This window comes from Podarcis liolepis (genome assembly GCF_965112155.1).
Source record: "Podarcis liolepis genome assembly, chromosome: Z".
Lineage (NCBI taxonomy): Eukaryota > Metazoa > Chordata > Lepidosauria > Squamata > Lacertidae > Podarcis > Podarcis liolepis.
In genome coordinates this window covers 47,960,350-47,984,526 of record NC_139570.1, presented here as the reverse complement: position 1 = coordinate 47,984,526, position 24,177 = coordinate 47,960,350, and the positions used below count along the sequence as shown (strand labels likewise).

At 41.4% G+C, this 24,177-nt stretch overlaps 1 protein-coding gene and 1 long non-coding RNA gene across 10 annotated transcripts in view; both read right to left on the bottom strand.

Annotated features, from left to right (window-relative positions):
• Positions 1-20,909, bottom strand: part of GOLGA2 (golgin A2) — a 46,255-nt gene extending 25,346 nt beyond the window's left edge. The window contains exons 1-8 of one of the 9 annotated variants that reach the window (XM_083485791.1): positions 20,780-20,909; positions 13,068-13,190; positions 12,531-12,611; positions 6,783-6,911; positions 5,346-5,386; positions 5,158-5,221; positions 2,658-2,717; positions 2,160-2,240 (exon numbers count right to left, since the gene is read on the bottom strand). In XM_083485791.1, coding sequence (XP_083341917.1) covers positions 2,160-2,240; positions 2,658-2,717; positions 5,158-5,221; positions 5,346-5,386; positions 6,783-6,851 — 315 coding nt within the window. In that variant the 5' untranslated portion in view covers positions 6,852-6,911; positions 12,531-12,611; positions 13,068-13,190; positions 20,780-20,909. Of the gene's footprint in view, positions 1-2,159; positions 2,241-2,657; positions 2,718-5,157; positions 5,222-5,345; positions 5,387-6,782; positions 6,912-12,530; positions 12,612-13,067; positions 13,191-19,239; positions 19,519-20,779 lie in introns of those variants that run through there. The other 8 variants (XM_083485783.1, XM_083485785.1, XM_083485786.1 and 5 more) reach the window with 8 other exon arrangements.
• A 1,792-nt stretch (positions 20,910-22,701) lies between these two features.
• Positions 22,702-24,177, bottom strand: part of LOC310698651 — a 77,144-nt gene continuing 75,668 nt past the window's right edge. The window contains exon 3 of the long non-coding RNA XR_014521660.1: positions 22,702-24,112. This is a non-coding gene — a long non-coding RNA (uncharacterized lncRNA). The remainder of the gene's footprint in view (positions 24,113-24,177) is intronic.

Below are 24,177 nucleotides of genomic sequence, written 5' to 3'. Positions count from 1 at the left end.
ACGTCTTCTTTGCCCAATACAAATTTTGTTACATCAGTTGTTCTATGTAGTCCCTTACAAAAACAAATGAAGTAAGCATGTCTGCAAAGTCTTCTTTTCTTTTCTTTTTAAAGTTCACTCCTTCCCCGCCTCCCCAATCAACACACTGTTTTGGCTCCCCTCGCCCCGAGAATTTTCAACACCCAATAAAAGAGCACTTCATGTTCCTGTCAGCCTGCAAATGGCAAAAGCCATTTGTAAGCAGTGCTCAAACACAAGGCATTTCAGTTGCCGACTGAAATGCTACAGCGGGTGTGGAGGAGGGAGGGAGTAGGGGACACAAAGAAAAGAACAATGCAGCAAAAACTAAGAGAAGCCATGCAACAAGCTGGGGAGGGTGAAATGGGGTGGAGGGATATTCCAAACAATGCAGGACTCTTTGCTGACTGAAAACAGGCCTCACATATTTCCAGCTGTATTTTAAAAGGCAGTGAGTAAAGTAACAGTAGCAGAAGCCACCCATGCAAGCTAAAGACAAACAGGCTCACTCACAGTGCCACTGTTGCTCAAAAGATGATCACTCACTATCCCCACGTTTTAAGTCTAGAAAGCTAAGCCCCAATCTTTGCTGAAACAGATTCAATAGAGTCAGCACTGTTCCAGTTAGGAGAAGTTCAGCAGCAGCTCATCATGCAATTGCAAAGGAGAATCAAAGCAAGTCCTACTTTTAAAGTCTCTATTAGTGTGCATTCCTGAACTCTCAACAGATGCTGAAAAACAATACAATTAGCACTTACATTTATGAATAGGAGAGAAGTTGAAACTCAGCTATTTTCCAAACAAATTTTATCCTCCTCAAAAAAGACTAAACCTGGGTATAAACCACCTTGGCAATTGACTTACTTGATTACTAAATTTAATCTCTACTTATCTCTTGCGACCCACTTCTCTTGCAAGTGGGCAAGTTCTTGGCTATAAAAATCCTCTGTGATTTTGGTTTGCCTCCCATTTCTCTATGGGAAATGAAAGTAAGGAACCTCTTTCTCTCCCACAGCCTCCCACAAGGTAGTTCTGCAGGCACAGCGTAAAAGATGAACACACCTGTTCATAGTAAGGAGACAGAAAGAGGTCACATCAATGCACAGACATGAGTGTGCTTAAGGTGATAGGCTCAGACCAATGTTTTACTCTTGGACCCTGAACTTCCATCTGTGACAGCCACTACTGGATCACCTTCAAGAGTCCCTTTAATCATGGCCAACAGGAAATGGGATTGAAAGATACGGAATTGGGTACCAATTAATAAACATGCAATAAATAAATAACTGTGGATTATTATAAGGAAACCTCTTGGAAATAAAATTGTTATACTGGAATGGAGGAAGAATAATCTTGCTATCTAGTAATAATAGCAACTGAAACAGCCCCTTTTGGTCTTTCTGTGTAGAAAGGAAAATAAATGAACTTCAGGGGTCTGGGACTGAAGATTGAGAAAACAACACCTAGCAGATTGAGGAACAGTTGGACATTGTCCTAGAATACAGTGGGATGCTATTGTGGAGTGAATGTTTTGAATACTTTGAATAATCTGAATATACATAATGGGCAAATGGAGAATAAGAAGTCCTCTATTGCCTTGATCTCTCTTTTCCTTTTCATTTTTAATGATATTTAGCTTTTGTCCCTTTTTTGGTTAATTCTATTTTTGTTCATGTTTTATTTCGTCTTTTGATGTCCTCTACCTTGAGTTGATGAGGATAATCAGACAAAGATGATGAAGGACTGATGAAGGACTCTGCATGAGAAGCAGAGAAGGGAAGAACTTTCAGGCTGGGAGTAGAAACGGAAGAATCCAGGTGAGAGCTGGGAGGGTATCCTCCGCTTTGTGGCCCTGTATAAAGAGGGCTCTGTATTCTCTCTCTCTCTCTCTCTCTCTCTCTCTCTCTCTCTCTCTCCTTCTATTCTGTCTCTTTGTTTCCCCCCCTCTCTTCTCCCCCCCCTTTTCTCTATTTTTATTTAGATTAGTTTGATCCCTCACTCCCTCCGCACCCCTTTGAACCATGAAGCACACAACACATTTCTTTGTGGCACTGTGAAAGAACCCAAATTCTTGCAGACACCCAGAGAGCACAGAGGAGCAGCAAGACAAGGCCAAACATTTTGGTCTGGTTATTTCTTACCAATTCCTCTATCTTTGTACTGAGTTGTTTGTTTGTTAGATTGCTGGAGTCTAGGGCTACTGCCAGCTCCTGGTAACGTGTCTGATGGGCACATGCAGATAGCAGGAGGAGGAGGAGGAAGAGGAAGGGAGTAGAAAAGGGGAGAAAAGGCAAATTATTTAAAAAAGGGAGAGAAAATAATAATCAGCATCACAGTTGAACTAATTTGTGGTGTCCATTCTTACACAAACACACCATCCCCCACCATTACCAAATACATACTAAACCACCAAAAGCTTAATCTCCTTTCAAAGGAACATCAGGATGGATCTTTAGCACTTCCATAACCCAGTCTAAAAGCCACTGCAGGAGCCTTCATCTAAACAAGTAAAACTTTAACATGTAATGTTGTTGTCATTTCTTGCACTCAAGTTCTTATTACTAGTACAAACACTAGACTCATTACTATATTGTTCAAAGAAATGCAAACTGTCAAAGAGCCAGGAGCACTGCACTTACTGCCATCTCTTTCATATCTGTTGAAGATGTGGCGTTTTCCCCATTCACATAGGCCGTGGGCTGTAAAATAAATATATTTGCCATCACAACTAGTTAACTTGGAAAATGTGAACATGAATTTCAGTTAAATATTTCCCTTAGTGGGATGATGACACCCCTACAGAATAAGAAAACTTTGAAACTGGAGAATAAACACAAAGGTAACTTAGTGTACCCACTACGGCAAGAGGTTCCTTCAAACACCCACCTACCTATATTACAGGCACTCTTCCCCTTCCTATGATTAATGCTAAGGTAGATTGTGTTGGAAGTTCTACAAGTAAAATACCCCATACAGTGGTACCTCATGTTGTGTAACCTCCAGGTTACAGAATCTTCAGGTTATGGCTGAAGCGCTCTATTGTGCTGTGCGTGCACAGAAGCGGCCCCTCTATTTATGGATTTTTGGGGGTGCGCACGGCACCCCAAAACAAATTAAATCCGTAACCAGAGGTACCACTGTACATGGTTCAGGTAAGCTAAATGTGCCTCATAATATACTGGTAATATACTGATGAAAGATCAGAGGATCTTTTAGGTTTGATTTACACATGCAGCCAACACAAAGCAGTAAAGTATTGAGGTAGCAGAATTCAGTGTAACACTTTAGATCATAAACGGAGGTTCACGTTTTCAAAATGTTCTCTTGCACTAAAAATAAAGACACCTGAACTATAGGTAGAAAACTAGAACAACAGACTGGACTAGAATCTTTCTTACTGGCATGCTAGCTTTTTACCCACAGAGAGGCTATTTTTAAAAATGTGTTTCTACCCCACCACCTCTCTGCTGTCCTGGTTCACACATAACACAAAATTCTGGTTTATTAAACCATGGCTTAGCATTATGTGCAAACTCAGTCCAGCAGCTTAAATATGGTTTACTACAAACAATCCACAATTAGAAGAGATGCTTTGCTGTTGGCTTATAAACCTAAGTTTGTTTTACCTATGGCTTAATTTTATATGTGAAAGCAGCACTCTTCCTTGACTATGTTTGCTTGACCACCACACTCTAAAATATAAGGTGTTAGGTACGAATCTCCAGAAAACAAACCACAATTTGATTTGTCTGTGAGATAACCTCTCATTAGCTCATGGTTTGTTAAATCATGGCTTAAACAAACTTCATTTGCACATAATGGTTATAGATAAAGAGCAAACACATGGGCACTCAGAGCAAGCTTGCAGTGAGCTGTTTGGCTCACTGTTCATGGTTTGGACTCAAGGGGAAACCACATATATGAGTTAATATGCAATGTTAAGCTAAACCATGGCTTACCCCCCAGGTAGCACAGCACCAGCAGGACCAGGGGAGGAGCAAAGAGGGTGCAATTTTTGCTAAGTACTCTCAACCATGGTCATTCACACTTAGCATTATGCACAGACTGGGCCACTAGCAGATTTACATATAGATGAAAAAGCCTTGGATAATATGGTCAATTATTACTACTCCTGTTGTTTTAGCTGAGATGCTTTTAACTGCTTCTTGTCTAGCTGTATTTAAACTGGATTATTCCAGGATGGTTCCAGTAGTGAACTATATAGTCTCTTGAATATAAATATGCCACTTTTAAGATGCCACAAGATTAACAGGCTAACAAGGCTACATCTATGGAATTTGAACCTCTGATAAGAAATACAGTGGTACCTCAGAAGTCAAATGAAATCCGTTCCGGAAGTCCGTTCAACTTCCAAAGAGTTCAGAAACCTAGGCACAGCTTCCGATTGGCTGCAGGAATCTCCTGCAGCCAATAGGATGCCACGTCGGACATTCGGGTTCCAAAGAACGTGTGCAAACCGGAACACTCACTTCCGGGTTTGCGGCATTTGGGAGCCTAAACAGTCAACTCACAAGGTGATCGGGCTCCAAGGTATGACTGTAGACAGAAAACAGCTTCTTTAAGAGAAAGTGGACAGCCCTTTCATGTGTTACCAGTGTATAACCCTTGAGTATATCTCATTCACACAAACTTCCCACAGACCACATGACACACACCATTTCTGGCTTTCAGTCTGAAAGCATCTTCAGGTTTTATTGTCTGGCTGCATGGAACCATACAATAACTGAAAATTCAAGAGCTGGTCATCCCTTAAGATTCCCTTAGATTAAGAGGCAATCTAATACCCATCTTCAGATATTTGATGGGCTGTCACAGATGATGGAGCAAATTTGCTCTTTATTCCAGAGGGTAGAACCCAGACCAATGGACTCAAATTACCAAAAAAAGAAAGAAAAAGACTAAATATTAGGAAGAACTTCCTGATAGTATGATAGGTGTTCAAGAGTGAATCAGATTGCCTTAGAAGGTGATGGACTCGCTTTTACTACAGAAGTTCATAATCAGGGGTGTTGTAGTTGCAGATTTCCTGCATCAGCAGAAGGATGGACTAGATGTCCTTTGAGATCTCTTCTAGGTCTATGATTCTAAGACAGACAGATCAGAAGAACTTGCTTTTACCTGATTGACCATGCCATTAAGCTGTTCAGACAGCTGGCGGAGACTATCTGCCAATGAGAGGGACCTAAAAAAGGAACATGACACACAACAAACATCTGTAATAAAGTAGACATTAAGAACAATCCTCATTTTTAGTGACTGGAATATCATGGAGAGAGCAGGAGAGAATACAGAGAGAAGCCTCTCACCTATTTTCTTCCAAGGCATTTTTATGATCAGTGTCACAGATCTGCGAAATAAAAAAGATACATTACTGTAGTAGTAATCAGAAGCACAAATATATGCATATGTACAAGCATGCACATGCACAGATATATGTAACTCCAACAAAAGACTGGATACACTTCTCTCCTTCTGAGTGACACCTCACAACATCTACCATTGCTTTATTTCCCAACGCAAGAATGAGGGACCTGCAGCCCTCCACATGTTGTTGGATTCCAGCTCCCATCATCCCTGCCCATCAGCTAGGACTAATGGGAGCTGGAGTTCAACAACATCTGGAAGGCCACAAGTTTTGCATACCTGCCCTGAAGACTGCTTCAACATAGGATGCACAAAACATAGCACACCTAGACTTCTATACCATAGCACATGGGTAGGCTAAGGCCCGGGGGCCAGATCAGGCCAAATTGCCTTCTAAATCCGGCCTGTGGACGGTCTGGGAATCAGTGTGTTTTATTTGTGGGTCATAGGAATTTGTTCATTCCCCCCCCTCCAAAATTTAGTCTGACCCCCCACAAGGTCTGAGGGACAGTGGAACGGCTCCCTGCTGAAAAAGTTTGCTGACCCCTGCCATAGCACAATTCAAGAAAAAAGACTTAATAAGCTTCACATATTTAATGCTCAAGCAAAGGGTCAGACTGGTTGTCTATCACTTTGTTTTGTTAGGAATTTTTCAATTAACACTTACTTTTTTTAAAATATAGAAATATCCATTACTTTAGATCAGGAATGGACAACTTCAGTACACAAGGAACCACAGAGGATATGTATCATGAGTCAGAGGGCCACAGCTCACACACATTAATATAAATTGCATATAAGCTGAACAGACAGGCAGAAGGTGCTAAACCAGTTGGTTGACACCATCAAGTTATTCCTATCTTGAATTTATTACCTAATAAGAAGGAAATTAGAAGTCAGCCTCGGGGCTTGGCAGATATGGAAACAGAGTAGACAAATATTTGGCTTCACTATTGCCCTTACATTTCAACCATCTAGAAGAGATGTACCAATAAATGTTAAGATGTGAAAGCTAATCTATAGGCTACAGGAGAGAGCTTAGGGGGCCACAGTGCACAACACGGTGCCCAACTGTACTCATCTCACCCTTCCAATGAAACTACATTCAATCAATGGCTGAAGACTGAGAGATGAATAAGGAGTGTATTGTGCAACCTAAATCTAAGGGTTCTGTATAGCCAATACCTCCTATAATTGCAGAGTGACAGGCCAGTGTTGATAACTGAAATGTCTGCGCTACCATCACCTCCCCGCTCTTTTGTGAAGTATGCTTTGCTCTATATTTCAAATACACACACACACACACACACACACACACAAACACAAACACACAAAGTTATCTAGGGTGTTCAGTGTGGGGGATGCAAACATTGACAAACCTGCAACAGCTGCATGCTACCAGGACTTGGAGCGGCAGAGCTAGGCAAACTGTTGCTGTTAGACAGCATGTGGACACCAGCAGCGAGCTGTTCAGCATTGTGAGCGGAAACATCACCATCACAGTATGCCTGTCACAAAACATACCATAAAGATTACAAGCACCATGCAGGTGAGGGGGAACCCAGATGAATACAAGCATGCACCATTTCTAGAAGAACCTGTCAAACCTAGAGGCAGATCAGCGGAGGAATGCTCTCCTCAGAACAATGTACAAAAAATGTACATGTACACACAAAAAAAGCTAATCCTGTGAACTGTCACTACCTGCTGGAACTTCTTGCAGAAATCAGTTCAATGTTTTTGGTGTGATAAAAACATGGTGGGCAATGCCAACCTCAACATGGTTCATGTTACATTGATCCTTTACTTTTGCAAAGTGCATATTCCTGGGAAGACCGCTAATCAGATAAGGATGGAACAGAATGAGTCACTATACACACCTAGATTGTATAGTGGGAGTGGGGAAAACGTTTCTCCCAAAGTGCTGTCGGTGGTTTCCAAGACACCGAAGTTAGAGACTGGCAACCAGGGACCAAATTTAAACTCAATGTAAAGAGGAATATTGTCTGTTAGACTTCAGTGAACTGGTCACACTACCCCTAGGTTCAAATTATTAAATATCCAAAGAGATATATCCCAAGCCCCCAAACAGCTCATGGATGACGTTCTAAGCCAGGGGTTGGCAAACTACAGCCCAAGGGGGTTGTTAAACCACCCCCCGGCCCTTGCTGCCTGCTCAGTCAGTCCCCGCACGGAGCTAAACAGGTGCGGCACACCGGTTTAGCTCTGTGTGGGGACTGCCTTCCAGGACACAGCCACAGCTTCCTATCGGCTGCAGGAAGCTCCTGCAATCAATAGGAAGCCGCAGATGCCTCCTCCTTCGCTACCATGGCTCCGAAAGCCATGGGCAAAGAGCGGCGGGCATGTGCGCATGTGCACGGGTGCGCACATGCTCTGGCCCGCGGGCAGAAAAGTTTGCCGACCTCTGTTCTAAGCATTAGAGAAAGAGAAGAGGCAGCAAATTTGAGAAAGCGGCCAACAGGGCTGGGAGGGAGAAAGAAATAAAGTGACTCAGTTCAGATATAATACCATTCAAGCATTAGGCTCATTTTTGGGGAGAAGATCCAGAGTTGTTTTGCTACTCTTCTGGTCCTGCTGCTGCCACACTGCTGTGAGCAACATGTCTGAACCCAGACTCATGGTTTATCTTGCTCCAGACAAACCACAAATGGTTTGTCATGTCATATAACAAACTTGGGCTACAGCTTGTGTTCTGTCTGCAGTAAAATAAATCATGAATGTGGGTTTGGGCATAATACTAAGCCAAACTAGCAGCAGCAAGACCAAATGAAGAATAAAGCAACTGTCAACTCTCCTGGAACCTGCATGTTTGCTTATCCATGGTAAGCCATGATTGGCCACTGTGAGAAGAGAATGCTGGACCACATGGGCCTCCAGCCGAACCCAGTAGGGATCTTCCTATATGTTTTTATTACCATGGAAATTTTAAGTATTGCTAGAATGGCTGGTACCCACCCACCCTTCCCTGCGCAAGCATCTCTAACCTTCATTTTATCCTGGCATTTTTGTTCCCTAGAACACATACAGGGGACAAAGAGACACATTTGTTAGATCTTCAAATACGCACTTTGTCCTTTGACACATTGTACAACTGTTAATGCAATCAGCCTGCCAAAGTGATAAAAGCTCATTCTCAGACAAAAATCTCTGAAGCCTATAACATGTGGTAGCCTCAAGAAAAATAGATCACACATTGGTGACTTGGACAGTGTGAACGTCCCAAGCACCCCAACACCTCTGAAGGTACATGATTTTTCTTCAGGAGCTATACTGAAAGATTTCTGTTCTGCCTAGGCCTAGCAACAGAGGTTGTGCAAGCACAAATAACAATATTGTCTCAGTTGCCAGTATTCATCTTTTCTGCCCAGTAGAGTCAAATAAGTATTCCAAGGTAGCATTTCACTAAATCTGACATTCTACTAAAAAGAGTTCAGGAACCCTCCTTCTAGTTAAGAGTGCTCTCAGGGTGTCGATTCTACTACACAGTGAGCAGTCCAACATGTTGTTGTTGTTTAGTCGTTTAGTCGTGTCTGACTCTTCCTGACCCCATGGACCACAGCATGCCAGGCACTCCTGTCTTCCACTGCCTCCCGCAGTTTGGTCAAACTCATGCTGGTAGCTTCGAGAACACTATCCAACCATCTCGTCCTCTGTCGTCCTCTTCTCCTTGTGCCCTCCATCTTTCCCAACATCAGGGTCTTTTCCAGTCCAACATACCAGGGATCAACTAAGTAAACCCCTATTGGTAAACTTAACTGGAAAACCTGAATCTTTCCATCTTAAGTACCTCCTTGGATATATGTCAAATGATACTACCCTGGGCATGGCTAAGTTCCTCTCAGAAGTAATAAGAAATAGAAACCAACATGGTCTGGATAAAACATAGTGACCGCCTTAGAATCCTTTTCTTGTATTTCTGTTTTATTTTGCTTCTGAAAATGTTTTTGTGGGTCTTTGGACCAAAATAAAGAATGTGTGTGAGTTAGGAGTGTAACACCCTTAAAGGACCTACTGTATCAAACACTAGCCATATTCAGGCATTCACCTACTGCTGTCATGTACGTATTAAGGGTTCACGTCTTTAGAGTAATGGACCCTGGTCATGTACCGTCACACACTGCAGTTGGAGCCTACACACATAGGGCAATTTCTCTTCTACACATATGCCTGTACACACAACAGTGTGCAGAAAGCAGAGAAAGAAGTGGTGATACAAGGGCAGGGCCAGCAGACATAGCGGTTCTGCTCTCCCATTCACTGGATTGTTAATCACATGGGCAGAAGGTTTTACACTGATCTCATATATTGTCACAAATTGTGATATAAATTAGTGCAGAGAATCAGCATGGTGTCAGATTAAGACTGGGAGACCTGAATTCAAATCTCTACTGAGTGACTCTCGGCCAGTCAGTCTCTTTTAGGATTGCTGCAAGGTTAAAAGGGTGGGTGGAGAACCATGTGTGCTCCTCTGAGCTCTTTGGAGGATGGGCAATATAGAAAAGCAAGTAACTAATACATTCCCCATTAAGTGAAAGAAATGAAAGCTTGTTCTCAGCTCCCCAGATAATTCATGAACCAAAACTTGGAACTCACTGGCTACATAACTAGATTGAAACATGTCATTCTGTGGTAGCATATCACTGAAGACAACTCTCTTCTACCTAAAAGAGTATTTCTCCATTTCAAAGCAAAAAGCTTCAATCTGGCCACTATCCCAAGGGACATTTTCACTGAACAAACACTGTTTCATCTCAAGGGAACAGCATTTCTTTTTTAACCACCATTTGGCTTATCCTAAAGATTAGGGCCAATGTTCCTTTTACTGTGTAATAGTCAATCTGCTTAGGATAATGTACGTTCCTGAAAGATGAAGCCTTTTACATAGTGGTAGCCAAATGATGGAATAGCCTTTCCAGAGACGTATGCCTAGCACTGGTCAATTTCAGATGGGCAATGAAGGCTATGGTGTTCCAGAACAAAGTTTTTAAGGTACGTTGACTCCTTGAATGTTGTTTTTAACATATTTGTATGTTGTATTTAACATGTATGTTAAATACATGTTGTATTTAACATAAATATTTATATATGTATTTTTTATATCATGTTTATAGTCTATTTATTATAATTTGCCTTGAATATATTCTGCTCAGAAAGCCAGGATATACTGAATACAGAACTCTATTATTTTAAAGTTACAGCTGGAGAACTGAGACTGATTGACTTTCAATGGTTAAGACAGACCTAGACTCAGATTTCCATGCTGAAGTCCAACACTTTCTTCATGAAGCACATGTCCTCATGAAATATCATCATCAGAAATAACTGAAAGATTGGCTTTATACCAGACACAGGGAATGAGATATTGGACTCCTAATTCATATCAGTGCAGGTAACAAGAGGTGATAGGAGCTGGAATCCAACAACACCTGAAGGGCCACAGATTTCATATCCTTGCCCTATACAATACAAACAGCAACACCAGCACCAGCTACCAGCCAAACATCCTCATAGGCCATCCAGCTTCATAGGAAATAGGCCTTGTAACTTTTACAACAGTTGCATTTCCTGCAGGAATGTGCAGCTTTCCATCTAAAAAATCCACATACAGTATTTTGCTCATAATAGGATTTTGAAGATAACACACAGGTTTACTTTTCACCCCTGATTTTGTAACCAATACAATATGGTTATTTTGATGCCTGAATTCAAATGCAACAGTAAGTTGAAATGGCACCAACAAAGTTAATGTAAATGTTTGGTGGGCATATGCCAACACCAAAGATAAAGCTAAAGCTTTAAAAGAACATAGGAAGCTGTCCTTTACCTAGTCAGATCATTGGTACACCTAGCTCAACATTGCCCACACTGAGTGGCAGCAGCTCTTAAGGAATTCAGAAAAGGGACTCCCTGGAGATGGTGGGGATCGAACCTCGTTTCTTCTGAATAAAAAGCAAATGCTATATCACTAAGCAATGGTAATAAAACAGCTTGCAGACAGTTGTTTATTCCCAACTTATTTTGATATTTATATATTTTTCAGGGGGGAAAGCTAATTATGTTTATTATTTTTAATTTATTGCATTTATCTATCACCGTTTTCTCCAAGCACTCAAGGTGGCATACATGGTTCTCTCTTTCCTTATTTAATCCCCACAACAATTTTTTGAGGTAGGTTAGGATGAGAGACAGTGACTGGCTCAAGGTCACCCAGTGAACTTCATGGCTAAGTGTAAGATTTGAGTCCTGGTCTCCCAGGGCCTGGTCCAAGACTCTTAACTACTACACCATTAGTGGCTCTCTGCTTTCTAAAACATGGCAAGAGTGTGCTTTAAAAATACTCAGATGCAGCCAACTCAAGCAGACTGGTTTCTATTAGACCCAGCCCTTTATTTTTAATTGAATTCAACCTGGGTTAGCAAAGTATGCAAAACCCAGTTTTCCTAACAGTCCTTTGTAAGACAAGGAATAGGAAGACTCTTTCTGCCTAGGTAAATCTAAATGTGTATTACTCCTCAGACTGTATCATGTGTTCAAATTTCACTGCCTGTCAAACAATGAGTTGGCATGATTAACCCACATAGCTTAACCTTCAGGGCAACAGTTTGAATATAGATGAGCAAGAACATGCATTTCTGAGATGAGGTGCTTCTACAACAAACAAACAAAACCCACTAACATGGGAAAAAGATCACAAGCGAAATGGAAGTCAAGCCCAACCTGCAGTCCACAGTGAACAACGCTACTTATGCATTCATTCACTATCGCCTTGGAAACAGTAGTATTGGGGGTGGCAATCCCTTCAGATATGCTTGACATTCCAAAACAGCTGCTTTAAGCAAAGCAATCTTAAAAATCCAAGAAGCAACCCTTCTTCACAATTGTAATTTGAGCCACATTAAGGGAAGTGCACACAAGAACAGCAGTGGGGGAGCAGGTTAAAAATAGTTCAATGTTAATGATAGCCAACAACATTCACGCAGCTAACAAGTATGACAAGTATCCCAAAATCTGTTCCACCCACCCAAGAAACCCTAATTTGTAAATAGGAACTGAATCATGCAGTATGGACAGCAAGCCAGTTGGACAGATTCTGAATGCTGCCTCACCTTCCTCTTGTCCAATGAAGGTATGGCTACCCCATTGGAGCGGTTAAGGTCTGACACCAACACCTTCAGAATGTTCTGAATCTAAAGGGGGTGAAAGAAAAGTGGAAAGAGAAACAGCTGAGAAAAGGGACAGAATGAGAACATTGTTCAGCGGGTTCCTGAAGCCAAGAAAAAGGAAAATGGCAGAGATCCTAATACCAACAAGATGGTAGTAACTTGCTTGCGCACAATCTGTTTAGGATAAAGATGCAACTAACTCCTTCACTCCAGCAGCATATACAAAAAAATGCTATTCCCTCAAGACAACCAAGGAGCCAAATATTTCTTTCTACTGAATTTCCCATCTTTACTTATCTGTTATCAGCTGATTATTGTATTTATACCCCCCCCACTTCTGTCCAATGAGTTCAAGGTGTTTGTAGTACTAAAGAAAAACACACAGCCTTCTTCAATTTTTTACAGTGTTAAAACTATCTTCAAACAGAAGTAGAAGCAAAATATTTTGGAGCATTTAAAATAGTTAAGTAAGCCACTCACGTTTTCAGGAGACTCTCTACCATCATTAGTTGGTGTCTCTGGTCTACTTCCTTCTTTGCCTTTACGTTTCTTCTTTGCTCCAGCTGCTGACCCAGGGCTATTCTTCTGTTGATATTCCTTCAGCTAAGAAAAAGAAGAAAAACCTGAAGTCTAACTAATTAAACCTTCTACACTGAAAGCTAAGAAGTAAAACAGAAAGAGCTGGAACAAAAAACACAGTAAAAACTGATGAAGAAAAAGACCCAGAGTGATTATTGAACTTGCTGGTGTACAGAATGGTTTACAAACCACATTAAACTATAGTTTAAAACAAACAATGGTTTACGGTGATTAAGCAGCATGCTAGTGCATGCTGCTTAGAAGTTCCCACAGTGCTCCTTCTATGCACCTGCTGCTACTGCTCTACAAATGAAAAAGTCAAAGTCTGGCTTCTCATATCATCTGAAACTGCATTCATGGTTTGCTTTCTCCAAACAGACTATAATGGTAAGCCAAGAACAAGCCTTGGTTATTGCTCATGGTCTCTTTGGAGACCAACAAACCAGAATCCCAGGTTTGGACAACACAACAAGTCAGACTCTGAATTGTTTCAGCTGTAATACAGCAGCAGTCGGGGGGGGGGGCTGCATGAATGAGCAGCCTGCAACAGCACACTACTAGTTCACATGAAACAATAGTTTGCTTTAAACTATAGTTCAACTATAGAAAACACAAACCTGTTTGTTTTCTAGAGCAACTGCAAGCTAAATACAACCACACTGTAGAATGAAAAAGCCCTTGGCATGTTAGTCCTTTTTTGTTTATGTGCCAGAGGGTTCAGTTTCACTGATCTAGTTAAAACTTTCAGAAACTCCCATTTCCTATTTCATCTCAACTAAACCTCGCAAAAGTGGCAGAATGCAAACCCCATCTTGAGTCAATCAATAATTTTCAGAGTATTAGAGTGGTCAACATGGAACTTCATAAAGCATTCTGCAACTTCTGAGTTTGTGGCAATACCACCAGGTTCAAGTTTCAAACCTTGCAAACACTTGCAATATAACTAGCTTACAGTATACGTAACCAGTAATTACTGACAGTTCAAATGGTCACATAACAAGAATCTGGTGGTGATGGGCACAGGATTGTTACCAGGAATAGTTCAATTTTAAAAAGAATATTTTCCATTTCTTAAGCATAAGCATCTTAAGCTATGGAGAAAGTACACAAGCAAAATTGAAAAAAAATATTTCAAATTGCTAGGTGCCTGGGCAAAAAGGCACCTGGGAGTTTCCAGACACACCCACAAGGGAAGGTTAAAAATCCCACAATGTATTACAGCTTACTTTTAACCATCTGTACGTCAAGGTGCTTACTTGCTACAGAGAAGTTACTTGTACGAGCCCAGTCATGTTGACAACTAGGCTGTTAAGAACAATTTCTCTGTAGCCCATGATGAACTAATTATGCTGGTTTGGCTGTCTGTGGCATTTCTAAAACTGGTTATATATATAACTTTAACACATTTATTTCTTCAATACATTTAAGCTATAGTGCCAGGTGTTAAAAACATGATACAACTTGCGTATTTAATTATTATTCAGTGTTCTGGTTTATGAAGATAAACATATTGTTGTTCATATTCCAAGGCTCAGGATGTGAATAAAATTTGCTCACTATTTTTATCCATACAATATCTGTGTTATGAAGAATCACCTGTATTAACACATCAGAAATTGAGGCAGGTTACTTGCCCAAAACATGCCTCAAAATATGAGTGCAATGTGAACTCAAATCTCCCACTGCTAAGCCAAAAAATACGATCCACAAAATCATGACAAATCTATTTGGCATTCAAAAATGGAATTTCTGAAGGCCTAAATCATGTATAAGTTGGCAATCACTGCTCTTGAACATACCGCCAAACCATATTCAGAGGACTAAGTCCTCTATTCCCTTATATTCATCAACTCAATTTTAACTGCTTTCTACTCATGTATCTATCCAGCGTGGTCATGTTGATAACATGGAAAAAATTATTGTACTACTGAGATTAAGAGATGGGAGATCTGCTGGCAACTGGTATCAATGTAAAAGGTACACTTTTCTTCAAGATAGAAAGCAGAAATCACTACACCGTAGATCCACTGTTATGGTTAAATCAGGCCTCAAAAATCACTTGCTGGAAGTGATGTCAGCTAAGCCTTTCTGGAACACTCTTTCATGCACCTTCTGCTAGCTGGTCATTTTCTCCCCAGCTTTCCTACAAATTTATCACGTTGTGACAGGGAAAAGGTAGAGGGAGCTCATAATGAAATTCACAAGCCCCACCCCCTGAACCACCAAATTATGACTTCCCAGCAGTCTTTTATAAATACCCACTAAGGCCATCATAAAAAAATATTAGAGTAGCTCTGAACAAGTTGTTTCCTCCCAAGCTGAATGCTAACCATCTACATTTGGCCGCTTAAGAATGTCACTACTGCAGCTCTGAAACAATCAGCTTTTCAATGACAAATTTTAAAAGCTGCTTCTGACAGAAGGGCTACCATGTATCAAATATGACTCTTAAGTTCATGTGACTAACCTGGATATACAGTATTTGCACAACTGGCATGTGTTTAGAGGCATCATCACAACCATTCTATCGCAGAAATTAGTGCATGCCGTACATGGATGTGCATTTTGCCTAAATGTTTGGACAGCTGCCTAGAATATTCTGCAAACTGCACCCAACTTTCCTACCTGAAGCAGCAGCTTCACAGTGATTCATTGTATGGCTGTAACTGCTTTTGCAATAAGGGTAGGTGCTCTTTACTGCCCTCACTAAATGGATGCAGTCCCCCTCCAACCAGGTGCAAAGGTAGGGAGATCACCTATTTTCAACTTCTGATTATCTTATGTTCACATACAGGTATGTGGAACAACGACAGCTTAACATCTACAAAGTGGAGGGTGATTAGAGTAGAGTAGACAACTATTCTGAGGACAGGTTATAACAATGTATAAAAGCCATAGCAGAAATTGGTAATTGAACAGGTGATGTGTAGGGAGAAGGGATGAATATATTTTGAAATGATAGTTGGAAAAGTTATTTTATTGGGAGCAGCAAAGGAAGGAGGAAAATAGAGGGGACATTTGGGGTGGGTGGGAAGTCAGCTTTTAAATTGTATTGAATTTGTATTAATTTGGTGACAATTTGTTAAACATTATGGAAAATCAATAAAAATAATTGGCATAATAATAATAATAATAATAATAATAATAGGCAAAGTGGAGGGTGAATGTATTGCAGAATGTGTTTGCTATCTAGATTCTCATCCCAAATAACGCAAGAGTTAGGGAATCTGGGAACAGATTTTAAGCCACAGATTGACCTCCCTGCTATAAAAGTGGATACAGTGGTACCTCTGGTTAAGTACTTAATTCGTTCCAGAGATCCGTTCTTAACCTGAAACTGTTCTTAACCCGAAGTACCACTTTAGCTAATGGGGCCTCCCACTGCTGCTGCTGTGCCGCCGCAGCACGATTTCTGTTCTCATCCTGAGGTAAAGTTCTTAACCCGAGGTACTACTTCCGAGTTAGCGGAGTCTGTAATCCGAAGTGTTTGTAACCTGAGGTACCACTGTACTCTGATACTTCTCAAAGACACTAGAAGGTCATTTTCCAGAGAAGAGCAAAATAATTCCCCATGGAGGGAAAGGTGGAATAAAACCATTTTTAAAATTAGGTTAGCATTCACAATAAAACTGAAGTACTGGGGAGAAATGGCTATTGTTAGATTTTCCGTTTTACTTCTCTTTTATCAATAATTACTTTATGTTTTTCCAATATATCAATCACTACAGCCAGCCCACATAATATCACAGTATATTTTGCAATTTTGATTATTATAAGAATAACTATTTAAGAAGTTTGAGGAAAAACACTTTCTGAAACTGTGAAATTATATTAAACTAAACTAAGATTGAGGAGAAAGAATGATGGCAAGAACAAATCCTTCCCCAGGCTTTCAAGTGGTATGTCTAGGATCACACCCACACCACACATTTATCTGAAGAAGTGTGCATGCACACGAAAGCTCATACCAAGAACTAACTTAGTTGGTCTTTAAGGTGCTACTGGAAGGAATTTTTTTATTTTCACACATTTAAAGAATTCTTAATCCACTTTGACAGTCATGGAGGATCTTGGGAACTATAGTGTCTTGAAACTGTAGCTCTGTGCAGTCAGCACACTTAGCAAACTATACTTCCTAGGATTCTTTGGAGGAAGGCTTGACTGTTAAAAGTGGTAAAAGAGTGCTTTAAATTTCTTCTTCTTCTTTGGCGATCACTCATGTGACCTAGACATTTAACAGGTGATAATCTCTCCCACGATTCCAATACATATATACATACACTGATTAAACCCAAAAAGTATGTTTCTCTGAATCTGTAAAGGAGAATCCCCTTCCATGCATTCAAAGGATGTGTCAAAGATGTTTAGCAAGGGAGGGATTTCCTTCTTAAACATTCAAGATATGTGGGGGAGGGCACTTAATAAAGAGGGGTCTCCACACCTCCACTAAACCTATAGAGAGATATCCTTCCATGCATGTAGGAGACATATCCAAGTTATTAATAAAAGAGGGGCCCACCATTTCTTTCAGGCATTCAAGTGGGATGTGTCCACCTTGTGTCTAAGAGGAAGATCTTCCTCAATGAATCATTACAGAGGACACCCTCCCATGTCTTCAAAGGTGTGTAATAAAGAGGTCTACACTCCACTCTCTCTAAACCTACTGGTACATCTTTTTCCAGGAATTCAAGCAGTGTGTGTCTAAGGTATTTAATATTAGAGTTTTCAACCCCACAAAAATTATATTCAAGGGGAAGAGTATACCTATATAATAAGAGAAGTCGTATCACACACACCCTAAGCATGTAAAAGTAAAAAGGTAAAGCAAACACAAGTGGACAGACCCCTTCTATGGCTTAAAAGAGTAAGTCTGAAGTAAGTAATATATGCAGCATGTGTGTGTGTGTAACAAACACACTCACACTGACAGTACAATCCAAGCAATGCCCAATCAGGTGTAAATCCTATTTAATTCAATGGGGTTTACATTCAGGTAAGTGAGGTTAGGAGTGCTGCCTAACCCTTTGCAGGGGAGCTTCTTTCAGGCATTCCAGGACTACCTATACCTTAGGTGCTTAGTTAAAGTGGGAGCTGTCTCCTATGCATGGGGTGTGTCTAAGGTATGAATAACAGAGGGTCTTCCACCCCCTGACATACATGGAGGATGCCCCTCTCATGAATTGAAGGGATATATCTGAGGTGATTTTAATAAGGGAGGGGTATCCCTCCTCCATTAAACCTATTAGAGGGATGTCCTCTTTCAGACACTCAAGAGCTAAAGTTGAGGTATTTAATTTAGGGGGGGGGGCAATTCTCATGCAAGAGTTGTGTCCAAGATATGAATAAGGGCCACTCCACCACAAACCCTAAACTTTTCCATGGGGACCCATTCCCATGACTTTAAGGGGTGTTTTAATAAGAGGGGGAGGGGATCTCTTCCAGGCACTCAAGAGCTATATCTTAAGTAGTGCATTTTAATTTTACGGGGGGGGGGCAGTCTCCCATGCAAGGTCTCCCCAACACACATGGAGGACCCAATTTCCCATAACTTCAAGGGGTGTTTTAATAAGAGGAAGGGGATCTCCCTCCCCTATTTCATCCTATTACAGAAGGGGTTCTCTTTCAGGCACTCAAGAGGTATTTTAGTTTAAAGGGGGGAGCGATCTCCCATGTAAGACGTGAGGGTCTTTCACTCCTACACATACGTACACACACCCCTCTCACGTGGACGACCCCCGCTTCCCGTGACTTCAAGGGGTGCTCTAATAAGCGGGGATCTCCCCCATTAAACCTATCACAGGGGGCGGGGTCCTCTCCCAGGCGCTCAGAGGCCGGATCTGAGGCGGATTCCTCACTAAGCCTATACTGATGCGGGGCGGGGGTATCAAGCATCTCCGTAGCTGGGGAGGGGGAGAGCAGGGAGTGTCTGGAGCTGGAGACACCCCCCCCCCCGCCTGTGAAGAAGGCCCCGTCAGTTGTCGCCTACTTCCCCCTCCTGCTGCTGTTAGTTGCTGCCTGAGGGGGAAACGCCGCCACCCCCACCTCTCCCCTCAGCGCTCCGGCCTCGCCCTACCTTCTTCTTGGCCGACGCCAGCTTGCTCTGCCTGCTGCCGTCCGCCATGTCTGAACCGGGCCCGGGCCACGTCAGCCCGGTGTGGTACGAAGGTGGGTGGAGAAAGAGGGACGAGAGCGAGAGACACAGGGAGCGAAGGCCCCGCCCGTGCCCTGCCGTCTCAGTCGCGCGAGGACGGAAGGAGGGAGGGAACGCCGTATTGCGCAGGCGCGGCCGTGGCAGCTCTTGAGGCTCAGCCGGCGAAGGGAAGGAGGGAAGGCGCATGCGCACGGCTCTTCCCGCCGTTTTCGTCCCCCGTTCTCCCAACGAATCTTTTTCTTCACCACCTGTTGGTTTTTCCCTCAGAGGGAAGAAGAGCCTTTTTATCTTAAAGTGTCGTTTGTAACTCGCCCTCGAAACAAACAGCTTGTTTATTAATAAAATTACTTCAAAATGTCTTTTATAACTTGCGTTCTGACCAACAAACAGCCGCGAAAACCGCAACCTGGGGTTTTTGCTTGTTTGTCTATTTGTAAAAGAATTATTTATATGCCACAAATATTTAAAATCGGTTTACAGCATTAAGAAGATTTAAAATCACTCAATAAAATAGTAAAAAGAAGTTAGAAACAATATTAAATCATTTTAGAAACAATATTCACACAATATTAATACATTTTCCCAAAATGCTGCTGCTGTTTACTATATTTTAGATTACCTCATAAATTTATAATTTAGAGCAAGGGAGGAGACTTAATCAGAATGGGGGCCACATTCTCCTTATGAGGGTCACATGCAGTGCATGGGGTCAGAAGCAAAAGTAGGTGAGGTAATACATGCAAATTTTTAACTTTGCACTATAGGCTGGTTCCTACTGTGATAGGAATTTTGAGGTCTTAGGTATATGTTAAATGTTCGTAAGTGTACCAACCAAGCACATACATAGATCAGCACAGGAAGACCGACCTGGAACCATTTTGATTCCCAAACTGTCCGAATGTTTTCTCTGCAAGGTCAAAGGAAAATGGAAAAGCCTCCCCATTGTCTTTTCCTTCACAAATCCTGTCTTAAGGGCACATTTAAGATATGAATAGGGTGTGAGCCTGTGACCTGGCTCAGGAACTAAGTATTTATCATTACAAAAGAATGGCAATCCATTGCCCCAGGCAATCCAATCTAGGAAGCAGGGTATCCAATCAAGTAATTTGCCAGACAGGAGATAAACAAGGACAGGAGAAAAACAACATTCAAATTTCTGTTACAGATAGGTAGCCGTGTTGGTCTGCCATAGTCAAAATAAAAAAATTCCTTCCAGTAGCACCTTAAAGACCAACTAAGTTAGTTCTTGGTATGAGCTTTCGTGTGCATGCACACTTCTTCAGATACACACACTTCTTCAGATATTCAAATTTCTGTTACAGGTAGGTAGTCGTGTTGGTAGCCATAGTCAAAATAAAAAAAATTCCTTCCAGTAGCACCTTAAAGACCAACTAAGTTAGTTCTTGGTATGAGCTTTTGTGTGAATTTTTTTATTTTTATTCAAATTTCTGTTTTAGACCACCTTTTCTGTGATGTAGGTATGATGTTTCTGGGGGTGGTCTTGATCTACAGGATGGCAATTTCAAAAGTCTTTATAAGGCCTTGCGCACCATTGTTCTGGGTTCCTCCTCCTTTCCTGCGGGTGATCTGTTGTAACAGCTTTAATAAAGATCAGGCTTGCTAGCTGATTTGCTTCTCAATCTTCTCTGGTTGGCCTCTGTTATTTTCTCCTACCAATAGGGAACCCATGTAAGGACTCTATATGGGTTCTTGGATACCCCATGAGGGAAAAGAGCAATATTTGTTTACAACACTACTCACAGGCATCCAGACAAGCAAGAGTTCAGGGACACCAATTCTGTTCAGGCAGAGACATTCAAGAGGGTGCAGAAGAGGGTGAGAATGGGAGTGGCAAGAGTCCTTAGGGCCAGGTAGAGGGGCACAGAGGGCCACATCTGGCCTCCAGTCCTGAATTTCCCCACCTGATTTATACATTTTTAGTGAGCCTACAGTATTTATTATACAGTTCATGCACGACATTTTCTCCTATGGAGCTTGATACGGAAGGGGGGGTGCCTTCCTTCTACCTTCCGCCAGTCACCAGAGGGTCCGAGGCGATGACCTCAAGGGCACCCACCCCCCATTCACCCCTCACCCCCACACCGTTGCACAAGCACCACACCCTACCCAAGCCCCAAAATTAAAGTGCCTTTCCCTTTTTCCACACGGGCGAAATAAGCCCAAACTCTTAAGCCTCTTTCTCTTAAGCCTCTCTCTCGCTCCATCTTTATCGTGGGTAGACCGTATCAAACTGTATCCCCCATTCGTTTCAATGGCTGTGTTCTACCCAATCAGAACCATGCATTCGCTTGCAGAGCTAGCTCAGCGAGCTCCTGCACGCCTCATTTAACCTCTTGACAAGCTGCTGACGGCTCCCCGCTGGGAGAACAATGGAACCGAAACTCGTGAACCCATAAAAGTGTCAAATATTGCAACAATGTATCTATTTTGTTCCCGACTTCAATTATCAATATAAGAATGGACTGAAACGGACTAAAACTTCTAAAATTCGTATAAAATCAACCGCAGCTCCGATTTCCTTGGTTTTGGTGTCGATCGACTCAGTTTCTTCAGGACTCCATGACACCTCCTCTGCCTCCATAATCCCCCAAGCGAGGAGTCACGTACTCAGGAAGACCCTAATCCAGTCAAATCACTCTGCCCAACCTTTCCTCCAGGCAATGCCAGGTGGCAGACTTTACATACTTGGACTATTGTCTTCTCATCACCGGTACTCAGTAAGAGCTTATCTCCAGCTCTTCATATTCCCCCTCCCTCCTCTGTATGTTAATCCTGTGTAACCCAACCTCTTCTTAATGTATTCATGATGTAACTAGGATATATTTTGCACTGTATTCTGGGACATAGAGGGAAGTTTCAAAAGTTCATGTCACCCCTTTCTCGCTGTTCAATCTCGTCTTGAACCTGTTGCGCAATAAACTTGGATCTTCTGCAGTTTGCTCCTGTCTCCGGCTGAGCTCATTTTCTTCCGCAGGGACCCGCGGACCTAGTCCGACGAGCCGGGTGGCAGAGTAGCCCCGCACCCAGATTTTACCGTAACAGAGCTGATCATACTTATACCGAAACATCCCTCTTTCCATTCATTTTTCATCTTAATATTTAATTCACAATAAATCAGTATTTCTGTTATTTCAGCATTTGCTGCATCAATGATATATTATTTAAAAGCCTGGAGAAGACATGCCTTTCAGCTGTTGAAGTAACTTTTTGTGCTGACTGAGATTGCATTTTTGTTTTTATTTTCTTCAGATAATTTCCACTGAGTTTTGTACAACAGTCAGCTCAGGTACAAAGTAGGAACAAAGCAATACCCCTAACCTGCTCTCCCACCCCACCCCCACAGAGCAGCTCTTTCTCTCTCTCTTTTTTTTTGAAATCATTTTTATTGTTTTTTTCAAATACAAAGTTGTAAATAAAAAAAAACAAAAAGCATATTCATATAGATTCCTCCGAATCTCAGGACTTCCTCCCATCCCTTCCATGGGGTCCCATTTTGAACATTTAATACTGTATATTATTTCATATTTCAATTTTTATATCAAACCATGTTATCCATGGTGATTTTTAAACTACAAGTGAGATTAAAATCCTGCTAATGTTTCCATCTGCTTACAGTGGCCTCTTAAATAACTTATATTCCCCCCCCCCCATTCTTTCATAAAGTTTTTGTCCTCTTGGTTTCTGAGTTTTCCATTCAGTTTTGCCATCTCGGAATAGTCCATCAGCTTGGTTTGCCACTCCTCTCTGGTAGGTACCTTGTCTTCTTTCCATCCAGCTATTAACATCTGGGCAGCTGTTGTTCCATACATAAAGAGTCTCTTCTTTTCCTTTGGAATATTAGTATCTGTAATTCCTAATAGAAATCATTCTGGTTTCTTAACAAAAGCTATTTTAAACATTTTCATTGTATATCATCTTCCAGAAAGCTTTTATTACCTTACAAGTCCACCACATATGATAAAAAGTACCTTATTTTTCTTTACATTTCCAACAAGTATTTGTAGTTGTCCTATACATTTTTGCCAACTTGGTAGGGGTTAAATAGCACCGGTACATCAATTTCATAGAGTTTTATTTCAAAGCATAACATGCCGTAAATTTCAAATCTGTTTTCCATAACCTTTCCCAATCTACTATCTGAATATTATGTCCCAGATCCTTTGCCCAGTGTATCATTACTGACTTGACCTGTTCATCTTTTGTATGCCACTCTAAAAGTAAGCTATACATTTTGGACAGTAATTTAACATTATTTTCTAGCAGATCTTTTTGAAATTTTGATATTTCATGACTGCAACCGGAAACTGTTTTTAACCTGAAGCACCACTTTAGCTAATGGGCCCTCCTGCTTCTGCCGCGCTGCCAGAGCATGATTTCTGTTCTCATCCTGAAGCAAAGTTCTTAACCCGAGGTAATATTTGTGGGTTAGCGGAGTCTGTAATCTGAAGCGTATGTAACCCGATGTACCACTGTATTTTAAAAATATAGTTTAATTGGTGAAACTGTAACCAATCCGTTAATACATCCCTTATCTTATCTTTTAGCTCTTAATCAATCCAGATTGAACTCATTACTTGCTTACATTTCTATACACTGTGATAGGAATTTCGAGGTCTTAGATATATGGTAATGTTCATAAGCGTACGAACCAAGCACTTACATAGATCAGCACAGGAAGATCGACCTGGAACCATTTTGAATCCTAAACTGAGCAAATGTTTTCTCTACAAGGTCAAAGTGGGAAACCTCCCCATTGTCTCTTTCCTCACAAATCCTGTCTTAAAAGGTAAAGGACCCCTGACCATTAGATCCAGTCGTGACCGACTCTGGGGCTGCAGC